This window comes from Diadema setosum, chromosome 14 (assembly GCF_964275005.1).
Source record: "Diadema setosum chromosome 14, eeDiaSeto1, whole genome shotgun sequence".
Lineage (NCBI taxonomy): Eukaryota > Metazoa > Echinodermata > Echinoidea > Diadematoida > Diadematidae > Diadema > Diadema setosum.
This window is the reverse complement of record NC_092698.1, coordinates 11605357-11631848: the sequence shown is the minus strand read 5'-3', so window position 1 is coordinate 11631848 and position 26492 is coordinate 11605357. Positions and strand designations below refer to the sequence as shown.

General features: G+C 39.9%; 1 protein-coding gene across 1 annotated transcript in view; it reads left to right on the top strand.

Annotated features, from left to right (window-relative positions):
- Nucleotides 1-26492, top strand: part of LOC140238360 (uridine phosphorylase 2-like) — a 114935-nt gene that overhangs the window by 15473 nt on the left and 72970 nt on the right. Inside the window, exons 2-4 of the mRNA XM_072318293.1 lie at nt 5444-5479; nt 13672-13762; nt 16916-17030. Coding sequence (XP_072174394.1) covers nt 13737-13762; nt 16916-17030 — 141 coding nt within the window. The 5' untranslated portion in view covers nt 5444-5479; nt 13672-13736. The remainder of the gene's footprint in view (nt 1-5443; nt 5480-13671; nt 13763-16915; nt 17031-26492) is intronic.

Here is a 26492-nt window from a genome sequence, read left to right as displayed (position 1 = left end):
TGTTTGGCACAGGGTGACCGTGGTTCGACATTCGCGATGTACGGCCCCGTGCGCTCGCCCTGCCTATGTGAATGTATTAGCGCGTGTGCCACGCGCGGGCGAAACTGTATACATACAGTAGTACATCGAATGGTATCGCACTACGAGAGCGCGATACTCCATGTACTCCACACGCTGTGCGCGAGAGATTCAACGCATACACAACACGTTGACGAACCATGGTGATACCGCAAATTCTGGCACAGGTGGAATGCAAAATATAAATATCGCGTAAACGCTCAAGTTATCTCAGAAACGGCTGCCATCATGGCTGTAGGTATACACGCTGTACAGATTCAATGCAGATAAACATACTAGTAACTTCGAAACTTGGAATGAAACGAGTCTATATGTGTTGCTGTGCAACTTTACTTACCCGTTACTTACCCGTTGAACTACTTATGCGAGTTGACCCGGGAGGGTCGCGACAATGATTTTGGGGGTCCGGCGACGTGGCCCACTGTTGTGCTCTTCGGAACACGTGTGGAGGTAGTTGCATAGTTTGAATTTTGCACTTTTTGCATTTCGCGCAACCAGAATCTAGCGCGAAAATAAAAGCATGCAAATATTTTTGCTTGTCATATGTTCCTGTGCGTGATGTCTTGATTCCACGGAATTAAAAACATGCGAAACTCTTCTTGCCCGATCAAGCGCGAAAAATTAGTTGCGCAAAAATATCCACTTTTACAGTATGCGCCATTTTTTATTCATGAATTTCAGTGAATTTTGATTTGTAAGAGTGGTCTATTCATGGAACCCTGTCGAATCAAGGGCCACTTGCTTTAGTCACTAGTGTAGTAGTAGGAAGAAGTTGGTGCCGGTATTCTGGAATGCACATAGGAAAGAATTTTAGGAAGATATTTAGGAAACCCCCACCCTTGTCCTAAGTAGTTGTTAAGATATAGCTGCTGCAAAACATTGTGATTGGCGCATGTCATTCACTGCGCGCATTCGCAACATGTTCTTTATAATTATGCGCAAAATAAATGGGCATGATAAAGGGGACATGCTGCCCACACATGTAGGGGCCTATTGGCTAGACTTCCATATGTACCCCCGCTAAAATTAAAAAAAGATAAGAAAATATATTTGGTCATAAAACACATATCGTTGTTTATAGGTAGAAATAGTGGCAGAAATTAATAAAAACCTATAAAGATGTAATAATAGTGAAAATTTACTCACCAACTTTATTTCACGTAGGTGGGACAAGTATTACGCAGCTAGCGATTAATCCTAATCTTTGTACGTACTTTACAGCCAACTGTTTGTCATGATCAATCAGTCAAAACTAGAAGAAGTCTTAGAAGAAGTCTGTACTGGGGTGATCCTTCATTTGCCAAGACTGCACCTGTTATGCAAAACAATACAAGGCAGACAACTCTGAAGAAAGTACAGTTGTATGTAAATAGTGCCATCTACGGTGATCATAGAATAGTTGATGCATTGTATACATTTCTTATGAATTACCTCTGCCTCGCAACTCATCGTGCAGCACGATCGTGAGCGCACTGGGCCCAGATACTCATGATAGTGAGTTCGAGACCCAGACCCATCAGTAAGTTTCGGCAAAATGTGTTCTCTGTCTATTATGTCATGTTTGTCATTTCAAGTTCATTGCAAGAATTCCACTTGGAGATGGCGTTCATCAGAAGGAGAGACAGAAAGTAGGAGAAAGAGAGGGAGAGGGAAGAGAGAAGGAAGAAGGGGACGTGTGAGAGGAGAGAAAACATTTTTTTTCAACATTTTTTTCCTTTTTGTAATACTGTGACGGTTTTTGAAAGAAGAATAATGCTGCATATGATTATGTTGTGTACCACTGTTCACCTAGAATACTTCGTCATGTACATTTACAAATCCTGTTTGACCCCTTCGATGTGATTGTTAAATGCTGACACCATCATGTTTCGAACTGTTACAGTTTCATCTAATAATGCATCCCTGATCTGATTCTCCATCCATAGAACTAGTTCGGCCCGATACCAAATAGCTGATCCAGTCGCATACTCACTAGATCGGTCCGCCTTGATTCTAAAACTGCCCTTTCTCGACCAAGCTTGAATATAGACCAGGCCGACTTGATCTCAGAAAGATATAGGTCGTGACCCAGTTACTGGATCGAGTAACTGGATCGCCCAGCTTTACGGCACGCGACATCCCAGATCGTATATTTATAAACGTCTGTTTTGGCAATTACGAGGATTCCCTTTTCGCTCTGCTTTTATGAGACTGGACCAGGAACGAATTGTTCGAGACCGCATGATGTGTTAGCCTTTAATGTTCGCCGTGACATGTGTGATGTTGTATTGACGCTTGTCTTATCAGTACGTGATGTCTTTTTTAATAAAATACGAATAAAGTGAACTCGATACTTCTCTTGTTATTAATTTTCTCTCCTCTACGACAAGTTGTATGGGATATGCGTGTGCGTGAAATCACAATTTGAACTCTCATCACGAACGCACCCAGAAAATGCGTCGCAATGGTGTCAGGAGTGGGATGCTGACTTTAACACGTGCCTGGACGAACAAGGGATTTATCGTTTCTCTCAATATCAACGAAGGAGCAGTGCGATTCGAACTTACATGCCATTTAAACACATGGCTTTTTATCATTGAAATGTCGAACAATTATTAAACGACAGAAATGCCAACGACCAGCAAACCACATGGAGAAAGCAAAGGCTGGTGACTTTTGTATATGACAAGTTCTCGGAGGATTAAATAGGAATCAATTTCTGTGCATGATGATTCTCTACCCAAGGATAATGAAGATCATAACTTTTCTCGCATTAGTAGCCCTAGTCTACTTACTAGTGCCAACTGATGCCAAAAGGAGTGTGGAATTACCGGCGAAAGGACTAATGGTCATCGAAAGTGTTTTCTTGACCATTGTGAGCAGAGACAAGGAAATTGGCAGAATTGAATCCACATTGGGATACAGCGGTAGCAAGTCTCAATGCATCTGCAAGGATCCTATGATACGGGGCGGGGACTTCCCTCATGGAGATGGCACTGGAGGCAAGACTACGGCCGCGTTCATGCGAATTGCGTAGCCAGAATCACAAACATGAATCATGATTCAAAACGGTGTTTCAAATCACGGTCTCAGCGGAAGAGCGTTCATGCGGGCTTTTGCAACGCTGATTCTGGCTCTGCTCATTCTTTGCCATTGCGCAGCACACTGCGCAGTTTGACCAGGGAGGTCTTCCACCTCCCTGGTTTACACCTCGAGCCAGACCACCTTATGCCAACTGATCAGTTAGTTTATAATAGGCCTTTACGTTTTTATTTCGGTGAATACTTTCCAATAAGCTGTGGCATTCAGGCTCTGCCCACAGATCGAAAAATCTTAATTCTTCGTCTCTCCAATTGTTTCCCTTGGTAGACACAGCGCTGCAGCCATTGCTATTATCAACTCAATCGGAGAGTAATTACATGTATTATTATATTAAACAGCTAGATACTAGCATAGAATCGGTGTATGGCGTTGATGTAAACCAACAAATGCAAGTATGGTACCAAAACACACGATTCATAAGACGTACACAAGCGTGCAAACAGAACAAGAAGCTGTTGGATAACCCATAAGACACGCATGCGCACAGCGCACAATGACGTCATAGAATCATGATTGAAATCACGGTTGCGTTCATGCGGCTTCTGCGATCGTGATTCTTGCAGAATCATGATTCAAAACGCCCTTTTTTCCGCGTTTCAGATCGGCGTTTTGAAACGCGTTTAAATGGAAAAATCGCATGAACGCAACGCAACTAAACATGTTTAGCGACTAAACATGTTTAGAAACGCAATTCTAGTTTCGCATGAATGCAGCCTACGACAAATTTGATGGTGGCAACTTCCCAGTCTAGCCACTACGGGTCTGGCTTTCCGAGTACCACCAGCGCTGACAGGGACGTGAATGGATCACAGTTTTTCACCGCCACTGTTGAGACATCTTGGCTGGACGGGAAGTACATCATTGGATAGACAGACCCGACACATATCACCATGACAACCGAGAGACATCAAACATATTTCACGAAAATCAAACACCGTGAATGACCTAGAATTAACGCAATAAGAAAAGTTTTGCACATTGGAATTTGCGATTTGTTACGTGTTCATTACAGACTTCATATAGCAGCTGTTTTCTTTTACAATCAGTCATTTGCCGTTATCTTTTTAATAAGTATTGCACGCTCTCCATTTCGTGTTGTAGTGTTGCAACTTGGAAAAACATGTATCTCCAATAATTGGTGGAGGCATTTGGGAAATTTCACTGCTGGTTATGATTGCCTGCATTACGTTATGTTTCGATGTTCTGTAGAAATTTCGAGGAAATTGATGCGCATGAGGTTAAAAGGAAGAATACTTAGTCTATATAATATTGCGGGATGAAATGTTGTGAAGTTGGCACGATGAACACATATTGAAAACCCTGGCCAGGTTTGTCAATTAGATGATGATGATGAAAGGTGCCTAAATGTGTAGATTTAGAGGAATAATTGGAGTATGCGCATTGTTGTTCTTAAATGGCTGTTGCTATTGGAGATTTGCCCTTCGACTCCGAAAAAGTTGCCTTGGCTGATATTATTTCAGGCTGCAATGATCCAACTTGGAACAGCATACAATGAATGACGCAACAGTTTATCGAAATATAACGAGAGCAATGTACGCAATTTGGTTAACTGAAGTACTGTATAATTGTTTCAGACAAAATTTGGGAAGACGCCGCAGTTTTATTTTAGTTGGAAATGGTTTTCGTTCTCTAACGAACGTAGTGGGTAAAGGGAGGCTATATTGCCCTGCACCTCAGATAAAAGGCGCCTTTGCTGGACATGAATTCCAGGCCGCAATTCGTCCCTGATCCTATGAAATTTGTTGGATGACAGCTAAAATAATTTCGATATAATAAAAAAAAAAAATATATATATATATTTTTGAGTTTGTGACAAAATTTTGACGGTATTATTAAAGTGACTGGTTTCTGACGAAAAACACATGCTATGAGGATAAGATTTCAAAATCGAAGGTTTCATTAGTGTTTTACGGTCATCCCTAGTAATCCATGTAGTTCAATAGTTGATTCGTCGGGTTATGGTTATTGCTCTCTTGTGTCCGTCATGGTAAAGATATGTCAACCAACATCCTGAGTCGTTTTATCGCGAGACGCATTCCACGACTTCGTAGCGATTATCATTCTAGCTTTCTTTATAGGCCTTGGGTATACGAGTGCCCTGTGCCATTATATGTTTCGATTTATAATCCATGGTTCGCTTCATGTGCTCAGTTTCTTCTCTATTGCGTTCTCCTCTCTGTCTTCCTGTCTCTCTCCCACAATTCTGTCCATTTGACAACGATCGTGACGACAACTCCCCCTTCCATGACGATGACGGTTCCAGTCACAGCAACCACTGGGACGCCATTCACAGACGAAAGTGAGTAATTCAAATCATCGGACTCATGGGCGACTTTTTTTTCTCTCTTTCTTTCCTCAAGAATCTATGATGAGACTCTAAAAGGAAAATATAACCATCATCGTTTTGTTTGTTCTACTGTGATACTCGAAGTTGGATTATACTTTATGCGAGAACTGATTCGTGATCATGATCCTAATTGGTTCGGAAAATTGAATCCGTTTCGAGCGAGAAACTCTTTTGGACAATGAACTTATGCATGTTGACCAAAAGGGACAAATAATGACTTTGTGCATTTCATCATGTTTACCTGAATCGTGGAATGTTTATGCACTCATTTTGAAGGTAACAATGTTTGTTTTAGTGATTATACGTTATATGCCCATACATTGCAGATTTTTTTTTTCTATTGTATGCCCTATGCCGTTATATTGATTTGAATGTAGTAAAGATTTTTGATGTTACTAGGGATGAATTGATGTTTTGCTCAAGATTTTATCAGTGCCAATAATATTTTGTTGCAAGTGAAGTGATAGATCTATACGTTCTATTGTCATTTCTTGTTGCCGAATATCGGGAGTAGAAACGATTCAATTGGCTTTCTTAACGTTTTATGCATTGTCAGCAAAACTGCGCTCTGCTGCATCTGCCGAAATCACGAAAAAGAAAAAAAATCTAAAATCATCCACTGAAGTGTGGATGGAAAAGGTATTTTCGTCCATCCATGTTTGCGTACATTATCTTGAATATTTCTCCCCCCTCACTCTCTCCAATCTCCTGCCCCTTTGCTGTTCTCAGTTCTCTCCGCTATAATCCATAATCCCATTATATTTCAGATACCGATGCGGAGTTTTGCGAATTGCTGTTTTTGCTCAAAGATTTGTTTTTTTGCTATCATCGCTAACTATTGTCGAATCATGATAAATGATTAATTTGGCATTGAGAGCGAAGCAAACATTTTCTTTTACCTATAGGGCCTAGGCCTATATTCCATCTTCTGTGTTTACATGCTTTTGTTGTTGTTACTAATGTTAGTCCGTTAGTCAATATTTAAATGTGAAAAAAAAAAAAGAAAAAAAATGGTAATTGCTAAAAGCAAATCGGACATATCGCAGATTGGTTCAAATCGTTAATGGTTGGTTTTGCTCATGCTTGTAATGTATTGGAGAACAATTATTCTTGTTTGCTAATTACAAAATGAACATAGTTTGATATGTGTCGCCATGTGTAGACTAAATGATGATAGACAGAGGCTAGACCAACTGGGCAATGGACCAAAATTAATGATGTGTACACCAGATTTATATTGGACAAATTTGGTTTTATTTTAGACCATTTGATGATAAGACGAAATGGAATTAGACCAACTCATAATAGACCAAATCGGTATTTGATGATATACTTCCAAATTGGTGTTAGACCAAAAATAGACCAAATGGCTATTATTAGACGAATTGACTGTAGACCAAATAGTAATTAAACCAAATAACAATTAGACCAAACAGTAATTGGACGAAATGATGACTAGACCAACTGGTTACTAGACCAACTGATATTAAACAGTCTATTAGACCAACTGGCTGTAGACCAAGTGGTAATAGAGTGTAAACTGATCCGGACAATAGCCTCTTTGAAATGGTTGTTTGAAGGTTAAATATAAATTCAAAACTCGTCTTTTAATATTACATGAGAAAAAGTACCAACGCACCCTTTCGGCAAAACCGGGGGGGGGGGGGGGGACTTTGGCAGGGTGGGGTTCCAGTCAACGCGACGTGACCCAACGCTCCCAACGCACCCTTTCGGCAAAACCGGGGGGGGGGGGGGGGGGGGGGCTTTGGACGAAGGGTGGTGTTCCCATTAACGCGACGCGCCACCACCCAACCCACCCTTTCGGCACAAGCCAAAACTGACTAACTTCATACCCCTCAAGTATTGTGGAGTTGGATGCATTATTAAACCATAGTTACGGAACATTTGATGAATGCTTTATTTGGAACCAGGGCAACTTTAAGGGTTTGGTGTCCGCATCACATAGGTATTGTAGTCATATATCATTGCTTGCTGGTTTCCAAATTTCACCATCAAATTTAAAACAAATGTCTTATAACAACATTTCATGGTAAGATGGATCGATTTAATACAAAATTCTGTGCAGAAAAATGTTTTCCCAGAGTTTGAATACCTATGTGATGCTGACACCGTGTCCTAGATTTTTGCATCACATAGGTAAATCTTGTTCATGTTCATCATCGATCACTTTAATCAAACTATAGAAATCTGATAACTGATTTCTAGCCCATTCCTAATGTTTTTCAGTAAAACAGTCAAAAAATGTTGTTTCAGCACACGCAAATACACACAAACCTGTTTTTATCCAGAAATATGTACATTGTACCTATGTGATGCGGACACGAAAATTTGGTGTCCGCATCACATCTATAGGTACATTCGCATGTCAGCCATGGCATGGTTACTTCAGATATTGCATTGAGTGTTTTGCAACTGATTGTTTTCAGCAGTTGCTTTATGCATAATGCATTTTATGATCAAAATAGGCATATTTATGCCTCCTTTGACCTCATTTTAGCTCAAAATAGTATCTATGTGATGTAGACACCATTGTGTCTTTGGTGACCCCATCATCCTGACAGCCTTACATTGCAGTTGTATTCATGACTCTTTGCACTTTGTGACTTCTATTCCAAGTCTTCGAGAATCAATTGTGGACACCGTGTCCGCATCACATAGGTAACCATCATTTCATATTCACTACTACAAAAAGGACTAATGGAACAAAATTCATCCTTCTCAAAAACTTGCATAATTACATTTTGTTCATTCTGGTCCATGCAAAATGTTTGTAGAATAAATTTATGACATTTTTTTTTAATTCTCACTCATGTTTGACTCCAAATGAACCAAAAGAGCACTAGTTCTACTACCATAACAGGTTAACTTCAATATTTTGTGAAAAATAATGATGTAACTTGGGGAAAATGCATCTAATGAGGATACTACATTTATGAACTTGTATCACTGAAATGGTGCGATGATCTAAACCCTTTTAATTGGGATTCTCACACAAAAATCCCACAAGAACTCAAATTTGGTGTCCGCATCACATAGGTATTTATGATTTTGAACATTTTGCCATAAAATTCTAAAATGACCTTTGTTGTCTAAAATTTGTTTTGAATTAAGTGTTATAATGACTAATAGTTTCAAAGAAAGTTTAATCTGAATAAAGTGATGATGAAATTTTGACCAATATGTTACATTTCGTGCCCCAACCCCATGGAAAGACCCAATTGTATGTGAAACCTACAGCAGTGTATAAGCACACTGCATTTCATGAGTTACAAAAAAAAAAAATGCACTGCATATCTCTTGATGCATTATCATAATTATAGACAAATATTACTTATCTTCTACACACTATAATATACATTAATTAACTGCATACTGATAACTCGCAAAGGCCACGTACGGTATAAAGACGGTTACAGCTTGTTATTCCGAAGGTTCATTGTTCCGAATTTCATTTTCGGATTAACGAATCTTTGGAATAACGAACCTTCGGAATAACGCCACAACTGTTCGGATTAACGAACCCTTTTTCATTTTTGGATTAACGAACCTCTAGGTATAGGGAAATTGTGTGTTTCGGATTAACGACCCTTCGAAATAGTGAACCTTTGGAATAACGAACAGCACCCATAAAGACATATGGGCCAAGATGTAAGACTTAAGAAGGAATGGATAGGTGCACGTCACGAGACCGATACCCGCAAGTCATACAGCCCAGGAGTTATACAGCCCAGGAGTCATACAGCCCATGAGTTTGACACTAAGCAAACAAAGCCCACAAGACTGACACATTAAACCCTGTGTTGTATCTGTCAAATTCGTGGGCTGTTTTCACCTAGTGTCGAACTCATGGGCTTTATTTGCCTAGTGTCAAACTCGTGGGCTGTATGACTCATGGGCGTCGGTCTTGTGGGATGACCCCGAATGGATTTGAATCTGTGCGAATGATTTTGCTTTAGGAGCCCAAAGAGTTTGGTAATTTAAATTGGGATGAAAACAGATGAATATTGAATTATTGTAGCCTTGTCTAATCAGGTACAATGGACTCCTGTTGTAACAAAGTCCTTGGGATTGGCAGTTTTCTTTCGTTGTATCAAGATTTCATTATAACCGAACAAAAAACAATTAAAAACAAAGATCGGACAATGTTGTGGCCTGAATTTTTGCTTCGTTGTACCTGGAATTTTGTTATAACCATGTTCATTATGATGGGAAAGCACTGTATTTAGGGAAATTCATGTGAAGTTAGTTTTGCAATTGAGTTCAGAATTTTAGCTTAAGATTATGGTTCGATGCAGCGTTTATGCACAGGAAGTGATTACACATAGCTCTATAGGCTGCAGGTATTGTACAGGTTTGCAGCTCAGTGGGCCGGGAAGTAAAATGATTCAAGTGTGAGTAATTGAAGCTTGCATGCTTTAATGGAAATATGAGATTGTGCATGTTTGGATTGACGTTCATCTCTTGATTTACAGAATGCTCAGATGGTTTATGCACTTGTCAATTGTAGTCCCGACCCTTGGGTACCCGGGGATGGCCAGGACTTGCATCCCACTTGCAATTTTAGGATGTTACACCACCCGGCCAAGTCCCGGCCAAGTCTCCGACAGGTGGGGCAAAATTTGCACAGAAATCCCCCACTAAGTCCCCTACAGGCCGGGCAAAATGGAAGTAGAAATCCCTGGCCAATTCCCTGAAAGTCCGGGCAATATTTGCGCAGAAATCCCAGCCAAGTCCCCGACAGGCCGGGCAGTATTTGCATAGAAATCCCCAGCCAAGTCCCTGACAAGCCGGGCAGTATTTGCATAGAAATCCCCGGCCAAGTCCCTGACAGGCCAGGACCTCCAGCACCCCAAGGACCACAGAGGTTAAAACTAAGCAACTCACCCTTATGTCAAATGGCACACTAGGACCAGCACTAACGGTAAGATTTTTTGTTGTTGTTCATTGCATTGCAGGGCTGCCAACTCTCACGCATTGAGCGTGAGACTCGTGCAATTCAACCAGTTTTGGCTGTCCCACTCTGATAAACGAAATCTCACGCTAAACCCCCAAAATGGAATGTACATGACTACAAAATCTCTAAATTCTCTGATATTCCGAACATCGATATGCCCAAGCCCAAAATTTCGAGATTTTCCCGCGCGGGTGTAAAGCTTAACCAATAATAATCGTTTTCGGTTCGCGCGCAAAGACGATCTGAGCTATTGGAGTACGATTGGTTTCTACCTTGGTTTCTACCTATACCACGTGAGCGTAGCTTGTACTTTTGGCAAATTACAGTACATGTATGGCTATGACGTGTGCTTTACATACACCGACTGTGTACGTAGTACGTATGACGTACGGCCGCACAGCAGGCCGCCAGGCGCTAGCCAGGAGGTCGCTCTGCTCCCTCGCAGTGTCTCACGCCAAACTCTCACTCAAGGTTGGCAGCCCTGGCATTTTGTACCCATATGGAAGATTTGTATCAGGGTTATGATCCTTTTCAGTACTCCTTACCCAGATATTTATAGATGTTGTTATTTCACTGTTCATTCATGAGGATTCATTGCAGATACCTCCCCACATGGTATGTGATTCCTGCAACAAGGCAAGACATGTTTATTCCCCACCCACTGGGGCAAAATAAGTGGAACTCTCTCAACAAAGCCTGGTCTATTCCCGACCCACCGGGAAAAAATAAGTGAGAATCTCCCCCGACAAAGCCTGGTCCATTCCCGACCCACAGGGGCAAAATAATTGAATCTCCCCCGACAACACTCGGGTATATTCCCGACCCGCGGGGGCAAAATAAGTGAATTTCTCCCGACAACACCCCGGTATATTCCTGACCCACCAGGGCAAAATAAGTGAATTTCCCCCAACAAAGCCCGGTCTATTCCCGACCCACCTGGGCAAAAAAAAAATGCTGAAATCCCCGGCCAACTTGGTTGCAAGTCCTGGCCATCCCCGGGTACCCAGGGGTCGGGACTACAATTGACAAGTGCATTGCTCTTGTAAAGTACTTGGTTATTCAGGAATCAGACTAAATTTAAAGGCCCTGTCACACCTTTCCGGGCAAGCCTTGCATGCAACTTGTGAAGAACAATTTTTACTACCCGGAGTTCCCCGCAGATGACCCGCACATGACAGTACCTAGCACTTATCTCACCCGTAGTTACCTAGAGTTGCGCACGCAAGTCCTCTTTACCCGCAGCCAAGTTTTGGCTTTTGATGCTTTTGGGGATTTTCCTGCACGCAGGATAATTTTTGCAGGTGGACAAGGATTTGGGCGAATTTTGAATGTGTGTTCCCTGCTTGACCTGTGCTACTTACGTTCTACTTATGTCCATTCCGTTTGACCTGCAGGCGCATGGGTGGCGAGTGAGGGCTTACAACTCGGTGAAGGAATTCCTCCGAAGGAATTTAATATGGTGGATGTCCCTCAGAATGTCATGCAGATGACATGCACTTCTGGTTCAAAAGCATAGATCTACAGGCAACTTACATACTTCAAGCGGGTCAACTGCCTGTGACTTGCGGCAGCTACGGGCCTCCTACTGGTGTTCTGCGTGGACCTCTGTGGGCAATCCCTGCGACTCACCCGGAATAGACTTGGTCATGCTCAAAAATTGTTGCGGGTAAATTGGACTTGCGTGCGCAACTCTGGGCAACTACGGGAGAGATGCGTGCTATATATAGGTGCGGGCCAACTGCTGGGAGGTCCGGAGAGCAAAAAAATTTCCCCACAAATCAACCTGCAATGCTTTCCCAGACATGGTGTGACAAGGCCTTGAGTATGCTCAAAACTCTGTCCGGGCGAGTCGCGCGGGTTTGCCCACAGAGGTACAGGTAGAACACCAGTATTAGGCCCTTAGCGGCAACACCTCGCAGGCAACTCATACAAGGGTACTTTGCAGCTGTAATGAAGATACTTCGCAGCCCCCATATATCGCTCGTTACTGAAAACAGATCAGTTTCAAAGCTCTCATGCAGGACACACAAAATACACGCAAGTAGCAGGTAAGTAGCATGCGTGTAATGGGAGAGACGCAAGTACGGAACTCGCCAACATTCTTGTCAGCCTGCAGAAAATTTTCCTGCGTGCTGGAAAATCCCTACTTATGTAATGTTTGTGAAGGTATTAGTTTCATTTATTGTTATTACATTGAGATGTTAATCACAAAGAAGTTTGTGAGTTTAAAGGTCCAGTTTACCTTTGGGAGCAGTGATTTCAAAAATGTTCAAGATATCACATTTGATGCATATGTGTAGGTCTGTTGTATCATAAAACATCCTACCATATGAAATATTTGCAATAAAACCTAAAATATAAGGAGATATCAGGGTTTTTCTCAGTAAACCGTAACTGTATACGGTTTAGTCTGGAAACATTTTTTATTATAACTATTGTTCACATTTTGTGTATTTAACAACACTTGACATCGACTATACGGATTCAAATTTTGACAGTGGTTGTTTCTATCCCTAACTCACATTTTAGAACTATCTCAAAGCACTAATATTTTCATCTGCAAATGGTAAATTATGCCTTTAAAGGGAAATTGTTTTCCTATTCTAAGAATTGTTGGTTGTATTCCATGTTAAACAATTTGCGGGGATGCAATATATTGCATTATTTAAACCCAGTTATGCCAGGTAGAAATAAAGGCCACCTCATTACGCACAGTTAATTTTTTTTTAGAATGATCAAGCAGATACAAAGTGTTACAAGACTATGTCATTAAGGACAATTCCTATTCATACAATGATTGTATGCAGGTTTGTTGCGTGTATGGATTTTCCAGACTACAGGGTAAATTCCTGCGGGCGGACAAGGATTTGGGTGTGTTTCGCGTGCGTCTTACCTGCTGGAGGTGTGCTACTTACATTCTACTCGCGTTCTAGGGTTACAGGCAAGTTGCAGGAGAGTTGCCATCGAGGTGCTACCGATACGGCCGCTACGGCCATAGCGACATTTCTAGTTGTAGGCATGTCTTTGCAACAGCTTTCATGAGTGGATGCAGTGGACCGATTACTTGAAACAAACCAATGAATGATAACAGAAGGTACCAACATACAAGTTCTATTTTGCCATTTGAATTTCTCTAATTTGTATTTCATGTGTGCCTATATGAATACAGATTGTGCACAGAGCAGCTCTATAGATCACTGGTGTTCATAAGATAATCCACTCACTTCAAGAAAGATGTCAGCACAGCATGTAACTAATAGGTATGTAAACATTGCTCATGGATATGCCATGATTTTAGCAAGTCTAATTTGTCCCGAATCTTTTTTCCTTACAATTTCACAAATTTTTAAATTTACGATCATGAAGTACGTTAATGAACAAAATAAAGTACTTGCTCACATTGAACTCGTGTTGAGTTAATATTTTTCCAAGTTGTTTAAAAGAGAATTCCGAATAATTTTCAGACTTTTACATTAGAACAACTATGCATCAGTGGGGCTCAAGGAAGCAGAACAAAACTAGAGGGGCCGTCAAAGGTGGCAGACCCATGCCTTAGCAGCGCTACAGAGTAGTTGCAATACTATACTATGGGGTCAAAACTACAAGGTCACATAGAATTTCTTTCACTTCCATCAAAACACTCTACAATTAAAAAGAGTGCGATGCGGTGATCTTGACATATATGGTGCTGTGTCCAAATTTTGGCCAAGACTTCAAATTTCGCCCAGTGAAATAGTGCACTACGAAATGGAAGCATATGCACTGCAGTGTGACTGGGATTGAGCAAAATTTTTCTGTGATTGAGGAATGTTCCTCCAACGAAAAAAAAAAAAATCAGTATGAATATGAAAAATCACCAAATGCGGGCCATTTTGTGACGACGGAGAAGCGAACTTTCACAAAATTTTCACAAATTCAAAAGTACTAGTCCCTCAAATAAACATAATTTTCGGAATTCTTACTAATATTTGAGCAGCGAAGTCCATCGTCTGGGAGTTCTGTTTTCATATGGTAGCAAAAAATGTGCAAAGTAAGAAACAGGAAAATTTTCGGAGTGGTCACCCCCGTCATAATATCCTATGGGGTCAAAACAACAAGGTCACACAAAATTTGCAGGGGTCAACCCATTATCACCAAAATCTAATTGATTCTTTCCTGTCACTATCCAAACATTCCCGAACATTTGGTGCAAATTCATTCACCCGTTCTCTTGTTATCTTGTACGCAAACAAATAAACATACAGAGCTTTTTACATAACCCTGCCAATTTTCATCGGCGTGGGTAAAAAGAAAGCATACCTAAATTTTGCACAGGTGAACTTGGTAAGCAAGCGGTGTTATAATGAAATTACATTGTCTGGAATATTTGAGCCTCCTACTCACAATGCATTCTTATGGTGAGCCCAACTCCTGCATTCTTATGGTGAAGCTGCAATGTCATCATCCTTGTTCATTGTAATTATACCCCAACCCACACAGAATGTGTATGGGGGCATAGGAATCACTGTGAAGGCCCGGTCGTACTGCCCAAAAGCCGCGTAAACGCATGAATCACGCAAGAAATTTGATTGTGCGTGCTTGTCTGTCGAGAATTTTCGCTGATTTACGCGATGAAAATCACCGATGAATTGCTGAAGAACTACAGAAAGATCACGCAAAAAATCACTAACAACCCACGCACTTTCAGCGCATAGGCACGCAAAGGCCCCAAATAGGGCAAATTTGTGGTTGTGCGTGAGGACTGAGGTCCACGAAAAACCATGCATAATATGCGCATTATCACTAATGAACTGCGTATGAATCGTGCATGATTCGCACTTGAATGCGACAGTGACAACATTTTTGTGAACGATCACGGATATTCAATGTATATTTCGTGCATTCAAGTAAGAACTACGTAACTATGCAAAAATGATGTAAAACAGTGCAATACTGCGTTAACTATTACACGAAGCCGAATTTTGAGCTGTTCAAAACCTGGAATCGCGTTAGCGCCGATCCGGCACACATCGGCGGACAACTACGAAGGTTCCACGTCAGACAAACTCATGAAATGCGCTCATGTATCGCGTAAGGCTCGACTTTTTTACGTGATTGATGCGTTTACGTGACTTTTGGGCAGTGTGACATGGCCCTGAGGTTGGATGGCCGGGCGGTCAATCGGTCCGTTGCAAAATCTTGTGGATCGAACTACTCTCTCATTTTTTGAGCAATTGACCCCAAATTTGGCATCTGTGACCTCTATCAAAGGTCAATGTGCAAGACACCTTTTTTCGTTAGTATCGCTTAATGCATTGCCATGGCAATGGCAAATCTTCATAAAAATTTTGTGAATCAAACTTCTCTCGTTTTTTGAGCAATTAACCCCAAATTTGGCATGTGTGACCGCTATCAAAGGTAGATGTGCAAGACAACTTATTCATTAGTATTGCATAATACGTTACCATGACAGTAACAAATTTTCATAAAAATCTTATGAAATGTTTCGGAACAAACTACTCTCAGTTTTAAAGCAATTCAGTTGAAATTTGGGATAAAGATGATCAATGTAATGTGCTGTTCAAGACACCTTTTTCATGTGTTTGAAGAAATCTGTTGCCATTGGCAACAGTGCTCGGGTTTTTTTTTTTTAATACCAATCACACACAAAAAAACCTGTATGTGGATTGACCTTACTCCTTGAGTTTTTGAGTATTTGACTTCAATTTTGGCACACTATGTGACCGCTACAGTATGTAGATACATGCAAAACATAATGTACCTTCTGCCAATGTGCAACCTTAATTTTTGGTCATTGTTGAACAATGCGTTGCCATGGTGACAGTATATTTTGAATGAAAATCATGACCAAATTTGGATTCAGTTAATTCTGTTTTTTAGCAATTGGCTTAAAATTTCACATTACCCCTATGTTACCTAGATGTGCAAAATTTTTCTTTCTACATTTTTGATTAGTGTGTTGCCATGGTAGCAGCATGTTTTGCCCTAAACTGATAAACACAAGATTAACAACGTATGAAAATTTTGTGTCTTGTTCAGCAAAGACAAAATATATTATGTACATGTGGAATGTATCTTCCTCTTTTTAATTTTTTGTAGACATGTATTTGTAACAACTTTTATGAGTGGATGCAATTGACTGATTTGAATATGCTTGCCCTCAATGAAAATTCACACTTTGAAATAGCCTATCAGTGATGCAATGAAGCATCATTGTCAAGTCCCCCTGTTACTGTACCTATTAGTGCAACTTTGTTTTTTGTACACTTGAGCTGTGTACATTCTGGTTGGCATAATGTGTTATTACCTCTTTAATCTAGAGTAGATATTTTCACAAGATGGTTGATAGGTTTCCATAAAATCATAATCATTCTGATTACTTTTGCATGCATTGTCATTTTCGGACCATTTAGGAAGAGTGACTGTGGACTCAATCCCCATCTGAAAAAATATGAGAGTGACTGTCTCTTCCATATTGGGTTCACCACAGTGGAGGATGACTTCCAAGCATTATTTGGAGACATCAAGGTGAAAATATCATTCTCTTTTTAACTTATCAGGTTATCTGTCCATCTTTCCATCCATCCTTCAGTCTAGAATTTATTTTGTGGTCAGTGTAACTGAAGCGACTGAGGTATCCAAATTTAATTTTGCATATGAGGTCAATTTTGTAGAACATGCCACGTGTACACTGTACATGTTTACAGTGTTTGTGCATAATATTAATGTAGAATTTGGCAGTGAATTTGCAGTTTGTCCAGTAATTTGCTCCTTGCAATGTAGATCAAAGCATGTCTGTTTGTTTTTGTTTTTATGCCTCCGCCACAAAGTGGTGCTGGAGGCATTATGTTTTCGGGTTGTCTGTCCTCCGTCCTTCCGTCTGTCCATCCGTCCGTCCATCAGTAATCAATTTTGTGGACAGTGTAACTAAAAGGCCTTTGAAGGTATCCTAATGAAACTTTGCATGTATGTGTAAGAGGGAGTGAAATTGTGCCAATCACCTTTTGGGTGCACATGCTCAAGGTCAAAGGCCAAAAGGTCAAGGTCAAATGCTCAAAATTTCACTATTGCCCCGTATCTGGGTCATTCTTTGCTAAGTGTATACTTCTGTGTCCCACCAGTTTAAAGGTTATATGTACAAAATTAAAAGGTCATTTCATTACTTTCTGCTCTGTACACATTGACTTACATTTATGTAATTAAGATAACATACAAAAAGAGGAATGACTTGTTTATCCTGACCTATTATTTTAATTTTCCTCTATCCGTACCACTGAAAACCCCATGTCCCACTGATACTACAAATAAATATCCTTGTTGCATTTCAAGATGGAAGCATGTTGAAATGTTTTTAAATGCTTTTCTATTTCATTTCAGAGCATACTTTTAAATTATAAGCATAAGAAATACTAATATTAAACAATTTGAGAAAAAAACGAAAATTAATAATTCAAAATTGTGTGTCCCGCCATTTTGCATCATATCCGTCACGAACATTTAGGGCGCCATTAACAAAAAATGGCGGGTACCCTAATAGTCCATGGGCCAGGCCAGATATTGGTACCACCTGAGGTGGCAAAACCTTTTTGGTGTCATTTTGTTTGTTGGGCATAGATATGCTAATCAAGCTATGATAGCATTTCCAAATGAGTAGCTTAGTCATAATAAATTAATTTTTAATCAATTTGTTCTCGTTGTTATATCTCTATACTTCTGAATCGAGACTAACCGCTGTACAAAGAAGAGCACTGTCTTCTGTATGTTCACAGGTGTTCTGTTGTAAACGCGGTGCGCTTAGTCTTTATTCAAGGCAGCGAAGAGAATATCCAAAGGTTATGAGGTCCACAGCGCTTAGTCTTTATTCAAGACGGTGAAGGGAATATCCAAAGCTTATAATACAATGTATATCCCTTTATCTAAAAACAACAATAACAACAAAAGCAATTCCTCGTGAATTTTACCGTATTTTTCAATTATTTATCATTTTCCGGTGAAAACGCTACGGTGAAAACGCTAATACCATGCCAATGCCGTTTTATTTCCATCCAAAAATGAAAGATAATGCAAAAACAATGTACCGGTACACTACAATACATTATAATAAATAATATTGTAAATGAACAGAGTGATTTTTGTTTAAAACTGATGTATTTGTTGAGAGGGTATAGTATAAAAACAGTGTAGATAATCCCTTTTATTAGGAACTTTAGATGTGATAACGGTACATTGTTCTAGATAAAGACTAAGCGCACCGCGTGACAGCTGTGGACATCATAACCCTTTGGATATTCCCTTCGCTGCATTCAATAAAGACTAAGCGCACCGCGTTTACAACAGAACACCTGTGGACATAAGAAGACAGTGCTCTTCTTTGTATAGCGGTTAGTTTTGATTCAGTAGTATAGGGATATGAAAACGAGACCAAATTGGTTAAAAATTTATTTATTATGACTAAGCTACTTATTTGGAAATGCTATCATAGCTTGATAAGCATATCTATGTCCGACAAAGAAAATGACACCAAAAAGCTTTTGCCATCTCAGGTGGTACCAATAACCCATTTTTCGGGTCTTGGCCCATGGACTATAAGTATTGATTTTAGTGCTACATGACAGTTACATGCTGAAGTTGAAGAACTCACCTGGTTTTCCCCCATTTTAATCAAGAAAGTTATAATTTTTTTGAAATTTGTGACAAGTAAAAGCCAGGTCGTGCCTTTATTCAGCGTCTAAGATTACATATCAAATCAAATTCATTTATAATTTTGGTGGTATAACGGGAGAGAAGATCATACCCTCTACTAGTACACACGGTTCTTACCGCAGGTGAATGGATTAGGAAGATGATATGAGGCCATTAATTGTTAATCCTGTCATCTCCGTCACGTCATCTCTGTCACGAAAAGTGACGGAGATGACGTTGATGGAGTTTTTTCTTAACCACTGCTATTTTTTTTTCTTCGTTCAGTTGCATTGAATATCTATCCTTAAAGGACAAGTTCACCTTCATTAACATAAGGATTGAGAGAATGCAGCAATATTGATAGAACACATCAGTGAAAGTTTGAGGAAAATTGGACAATCGATTCAAAAGTTATGAATTTTTTAAACTTTTGTGTTGGAACCGCTGGATGAGGAGACTACTAAGGCTCGTGATGTCATATGAGTACAACAGTAATGAAGAAAATATAAAGAAAATTCAACATATTTTCACTTTTTTCGCATAATAAAAGAGCACTTGACTTGCCTCTTTCTAAAGGCAATGGGAATAATATTACCCATAACATATGTCAGTAACGAGTCAAGGGATTGTGTACTTTTTTCAAAAGATGAAATTTTGGGAAATTCTCTTTATATTTTCCTCATATTGTTGTACGCATGTGACATCATACACTGCAGTAGTCTTCTCATCCAGCGGCGACTGCACAAAAACTTCAAAAATTCATAACTTTTTAATGGATTGTCCGATTTTCCTAAAACTTTCAATGATGTGTTCTACTAATATTGCTACATTCTCTCAATCCTTATGTTAATGAAGGTGAACTTGTCCATTAAATTTGTTTATGCCATATTAGATAACCAAATGTCATCTCCGTCACGTCATCTCTGTCACGTCACATTTTGCATATATACACTCAAAATTGAAAGTTATTTCAAATGAGGAAACACACCATAAAGATTGCGCCTGTATTAAAGATAATAAAAAGTTTTGGTACCTCAAAAATTTCCTTGTCTTAGTTTGTGTTTCAGGTTAAAGTACCTTTCATATAACTAACACTGTGAGACTTACTCGCCCCAAAGTGCTCTCATGTCTTAGTAATCATGCAATTAACTGCGACCAGCAGCCCCATATGCATAGCGACCAGCAGTCCCATACGCATAGCGTAATCGGGCTTCGCATTGTAGCATTCAGGATCATGACAGATTTATTATCGCGGGATAAATGTTAACTTAAAATTCCAAAAATTCTTCAATTTGAAGACTTACCAATTAAGGTGAAGTATTGAAAACAGGCTTCGGGCAACGTTTGGTTCTGCCTATAGTCCCTTTCTGTTCGAATTGATGACTGAATGTGACTCGGCCGAGAGGACCTTGGGAGAGCTACATACACCATGTACACTGAATACTACAGCCAGTGCATGCGAACACATCACATGCGCACAAATTTCAAATCCCATATCAACGGATAAGATGTTTGTGTGCGCATGCGCTGGCTGTAGTAGTCAGTGTATGCATCGGTCCATGGTGTATGTAGCTCTCCCAAGGTCCTCTCGACCGAGTCACATTCAGTCATCAATTCGAAAAGAAAGGGACTATAGTCTGGGTGCCAAAGCCACTTTTTGGGCCTAACCTTGTTTTACCGTCCACCCAATGTTTTTTTATGGTTTTACCCTATTTCGGGGGTGCTGAATCCGAATCTTGATGATGCAACTCTTGCATCCTTGAGGGTTTTGAGATATTCAAGATGGCCGCCAAAATGGCCGCCCGAACTGGAAATTCCCACGTATTTCCTTCTAAATGGTGATAGATTGAAAACAATTGACGGTTTTACCCTATTTCGAGGGTGCTGAATCCGAATCTGGATGATGCAACTCTTGCATCCTTGAGGGTTTTGAGATATTCAAGATGGCCGCCAAAATGGCCGCCAAAACCGAAAATTCCCACGTATTTCCTTCTAAATGGTGTGATATTGAAAACAATTGATAATTCTATCCTATTTGGAAGGTGCTGAATCCGAATATGGATGATGCAACTCATGCACCATGAAGTTTTTGAGATATTCAAGATGGCCGCCAAAATGGCCGCTCCAATTAAAACCGGAAATTCCCACGTATTTCCTTCTAAATGGTAAGAAATTGAAAATAATTGATGGTTTTACCCTATTTCGAGGGTGCTGAATCCGAAACTGGATGATGCAACTCTTGCATCCATGAAGTTTTTGAGATATTCAAGATGGCTGCCAAAATGGCCGCCAATTAAAAAACGGGAATTCCCACATATTTCCTTCTAAATGGTGAGATATGGAAAACAATTGATGGTTTTGCCTTATTTCGAGGGTGCTGAATCCGAATCTGTATGATGCAACTCTTGCATCCATGAAGTTTTTGAGATATTCAAGATGGCCGCCAAAATGGCCGCCAAATAAAACCGGAATTTCCCACGTATTTCCTTCTTAATGGTGAAATATTGAAAACATATCATATTGTGATAGTGATGTAGAGAAATGTACTGAAATTACCCAAAATTACCTGTCTTAATCCATGAGCAGTTTTAATCTCTTCATCCATGAACACTCTAATTGGCTATTTGGTTTATATTGATGGTCTTGATGACATTGTTGAAGACACGAGTGGGACATTTTTATAGTTATGCTTCAATTTTTTTTTAATTATGATGTTACATTATATGTGTGTATATGTATAATATGTATACGTATATATAATATATTATAAACACACACGAGGGGACGGTCATATCACAGGTAACGCGAAAAAGATTGAGTAAAAAAACAAACGACAACATGGAAGGTAATAATTTAAGTATAAGAAAATGTTAAGGAGTTTCCGTTCATACAGGACATTATAGATGTCCCAAAACCTTCAAAGACTTTCAGCACCCTCGAAATAGGGTAAGACCATCAATTTGTTTTAAAACTTTTACCATTAAGAAAAAACATATTAACATTGGAATTCTGCCACTTACTTTGGCTGTCATCTTGGTCGTCTAAAAACCCTAAAGAATGGATGAATTTCAACAACCAAGTTTCGAGGGTGCTGAATAGGGTCTAAAATTTTCCAATTTTTAACAGATATTTTGGCGGTCATCTTAAAACCCTTAAAAAGAATACGAAAGTTGCATCAACCAGGTTCGGACTCAGCACCCTCGAAATAGAGTAAAACCGCCAATTGTTTTCAATTTTACACCATTTAGAAGGTAACAGAGGGCTTACATGGAAAATTTCGTTTTTAACGGCCATTTAGGGGCCATTCTGGCGGCCATCTTTATTATCTCAAAACCCTCAAGGAAGCAAGAGCTGTATCCTGGAGCTTCAAATTCAGCAAACTCAAAATAGTGTAAAACCACCAACTGTTTTATATTTTACACCATTTAGAAGGAAATAGGGGGTCTACATATGAATTTCCGTTTTTGGCGGTCATTTTTGGCGACCATCTTTATCATCTCAAAACCCTTAAGGATGCAAGAGTTGTATCCTGAGCTTCGGATTCAGCACACTCAAAATAAGATAAAAACCACCAATGGCTTTCAATACATGGGAACTTCCGTTTTGGGTGGCCATTCTGGCGGCCATATTGAACACCTCGAAATCGTCAACAATGCAGGAGTTGCATCATCCAGATTCTCATTCAGCACCCTTGAAATAGGGCAAAACCATCAATTATTTTCAATTTCTCACCGTTTAGAAGGAAATACGAGGGAATTTTCGGTTTTGGCGGCCATTTTGGCGGCCATATTGAATATCTCAAAATCCTCAAGGAAGCAAGAGTTGCATCATCCAGATTCGGATTCAGCACCCTCGAAATAGGGTAAAACCATCAATTGTTTTCCATATCTCACCATTTAGAAGGAAATACGTGGGAAATTCCGGTTTTGATTGGCGGCCATTTTGGCGGCCATGTTGAATATCTCGAAAACTTCATGGATGCAAGAGTTGCATCATCCAGATTTGGATTCAGCACCCTAGAAATAGGGCAAAACCATCAATTGTTTTCCATATCTCACCATTTAAAAGGAAATACGTGGGAATTTCCGGTTTTAATTGGCGGCCATTTTGGCGGCCATCTTGTATATCTCAAAAACTTCATGGATGCAAGAGTTGCATCATCCATATTCGGATTCAGCACCCTCGAAACAGGGTAAAACCATCAATTGTTTTCAATTTCTCACCATTTAGAAGGAAATACATGGGAATTTCCGGTTTTAATTGGCACGACCATTTTGGCGGCCATCTTGAATATCTCAAAAACTTCATGGATACATGAGTTGCATCATCCATATTCGGATTCAGCACCTTCCAAATAGGATAGAATTATCAATTGTTTTCAATATCACACCATTTAGAAGGAAATACGTGGGAATTTTCGGTTTTGGCGGCCATTTTGGCGGCCATCTTGAATATCTCAAAACCCTCAAGGATGCAAGAGTTGCATCATCCAGATTCGGATTCATCACCCCCGAAATAGGGTAAAACCATACAAAAACATTGGGTGGACGGTAAAACAAGGTTCAGCCTCTGGCACCCAGACTACTATTGGCAGAACCAAACGTTGTTCGAAGCCTGTTTTCAATACTTCAACTTAATTGGTAAGTCTTCAATCAAAGAAATTTTGGGATTTTAAATTGACATTTACCCGTGATACTAATTCTGTCATGATCCTGAATGTTACAATGCGAAGCCCCATTACGCTATGCGTATTGGGCTGCTGGTCTCAGTTAGCTATGCGTACAATGGGCTGCACGCTGCTGGTCGCAGTCAGTGGTTTCGTACAATATTTATCGACGCTGTACGGCGACAGCTCTGGTACGAAACCACTATTGCATGATTACTAAGACATGAGAGCACTTCGGGGCGAGTAATTCTCACAGACAACGTACTTTAACGTGAAACACAGACCAAGACAAGGAAATTCAGGGAAACTTTTGAGGTACCAAAACTTTTTATTATCTTTAAATGAAGTCAACATTTATTGTGATTTTCCCACTTTATGTAAGATTATCCATTTCTGAGACACCTTTTCTTTCAATAATTTGTAATACCAAAAATATACACTTAGCGGAGAATGACCCATCTATGCAATGGCTGAAGATATTTTCTTGAAACTTAGTGTATACACACCAGATGTACTAGATGTACTACCCAATGAAGATTTTCTGATGAGAGTATTGGGTTATGAGGTCAAAGGTCAAGTGAAAATGTTAAAATTTCGCTTTTCTCTCCATATCTTGGAAATGGTTGAAGGTATCTTCATGGAACGTAATCTGCATATATACTGACTGGCAGTGATTATCATGGGAATTTTGCTTTCATGGGGTCAAAGGTCAAGGTCAACTCTTCAAAATCTTACTATTTTCCTCATATTTATGCAATGCCTGCAGGATTTGTTGAAAACTTAGTGTATACATGTATTACCCGATAGAGATTCTCTGGGAAGTTTTTTTTTTTTTTTTTCTTTCCAAAAAAGGTCAAAGGTAAAAAAAATCAAAGATCAAGTGAAAGTGCCAAACTTTACTTCTTCCTCCATATCTCGGAAGTGTCTCAAGTTATCTTGAAACTTAGTACTATAATTATGCATCTTCTACCTGACAGTGATTCTCTTATAAATTTTACGGTCACAGGGGCAAAGGTTAAGGGTCAAAGGCCAGGTGAAAATGGTAACAATCTACTATTTAATACAGATATTGCACTTTTTCTCCATACCTTGAAAATTTTTCAATGCATAAACTTATAAAAGGGTCAAAGTCTGGTAAAAGTCCTCAAATCCCCAAATACATACTCTCCCATTCATCCAATTAAATCTGGGTCAAGGAAGGTGAACATTCAACACATTTGTGACAAACATGTCATTTTAATATTTTGCCAGTTATGTGAAACTGTCATCACACATTGTCCACATGTACTATGTAGACCTAATAGGAGAATCATGCATTATGGCTGAGGCATACCAGTCACCATAGCCACATCTCTAGTTTATATTTAGAGCTCTCTTTAAATTGTCAATTGAGTATTTACAGACTTATGTACAGCTTACTGTGTACCAATCAATTTTCTGTACCATTTTTATACCCCGGCCCACACATAAGGCGCGGTCAGACTGGCAAAAGATCATGAAGTTTAAGATCGCGATCTCGAAGTTTTGCCATTGTGACCGCAAACTTCCTACGAAACTTCCCGCGAAACCTCTCGATCCTGTTTGTGGGCGGTGCCTCCGAAGCGGGAGGCCATTGCCATGTTCAGATGTGCATTATGTCACAATCACTAGCCATCGGACAGTGCACTCTTGCTTGCACGCATACCAGTGGCCCAAACTTTGTGATCTTAAACTTGTAGATCTTTTGCTAGTGTGACCGTGCCTATAGTGTGTATGGGGGTATAGGAATCACTCTCGGGTTGGGAAGCCGGTCGATCGGTCGGTTGGTCGGTCAGGTGGGCGGTCGGTCCGTTGCAAAATCTTATGGATCAAACTCCTCTCTCATTTTTTGAGCAATTGACCCCAAATTTGGCATGTGTGACCGCTATGAAAAGTAGATGCGCAAGACACCTTTTTCGTTAATATCGCATAATGTGTTGACATGGCAACGGCCAATTTTCATAATAATTTGTGGATAGAACTACTCTCTCATATTTTGAGCAATTAATCCCAAATTTTGCGTGTGTGATCGCTATCAAAGGAATGGTATGTGCAAGACACCTTTTTGGTTAGTAGTGCATGTGTTGCCATGGCAACAGCAAATCTATAAAAAGTCTTGCAAAATCTTGTGGATCCAACTACTCTCATTTTTGTCGAGCCCACCGGAGGTGAGGGGAGACTAAGGGATAGCCTGCGGCGTCTGTCTATCCGTCGTCCGTCCGTCCGTCCGTCGTCCATCCGTAACGCTATAAAAGCTTGAATAACTCTGTACTCTGGGCTTCAATTTCAATCAAACTTGGAGGGAAGAGTGGTCATACAAAGTTTTACCTTTTACCAAGTATGAAGGTCACCTCAAGGTTAAAGGTCACAGGCAGGGGTCAATGAACTTTTAGGGCCCAATGTTAAGTTTTTAGGGCGCGTTTCGATTATGGGCCATAACTTTTGATCCGTAAGTCTATTTGTGACCAAACTTGGATGGTAGATGTACCTTGGAGAGTTGATGGTTACCACAAGGTCAAAGGTCACAGACAGGGGTCAATGAACTTTTAGGGCCCAATGTTAAGTTTTTAGGGAGCGTTTTGATTATGGGTTATAACTTTTGATCCGTAAGTCTATTTGTGACC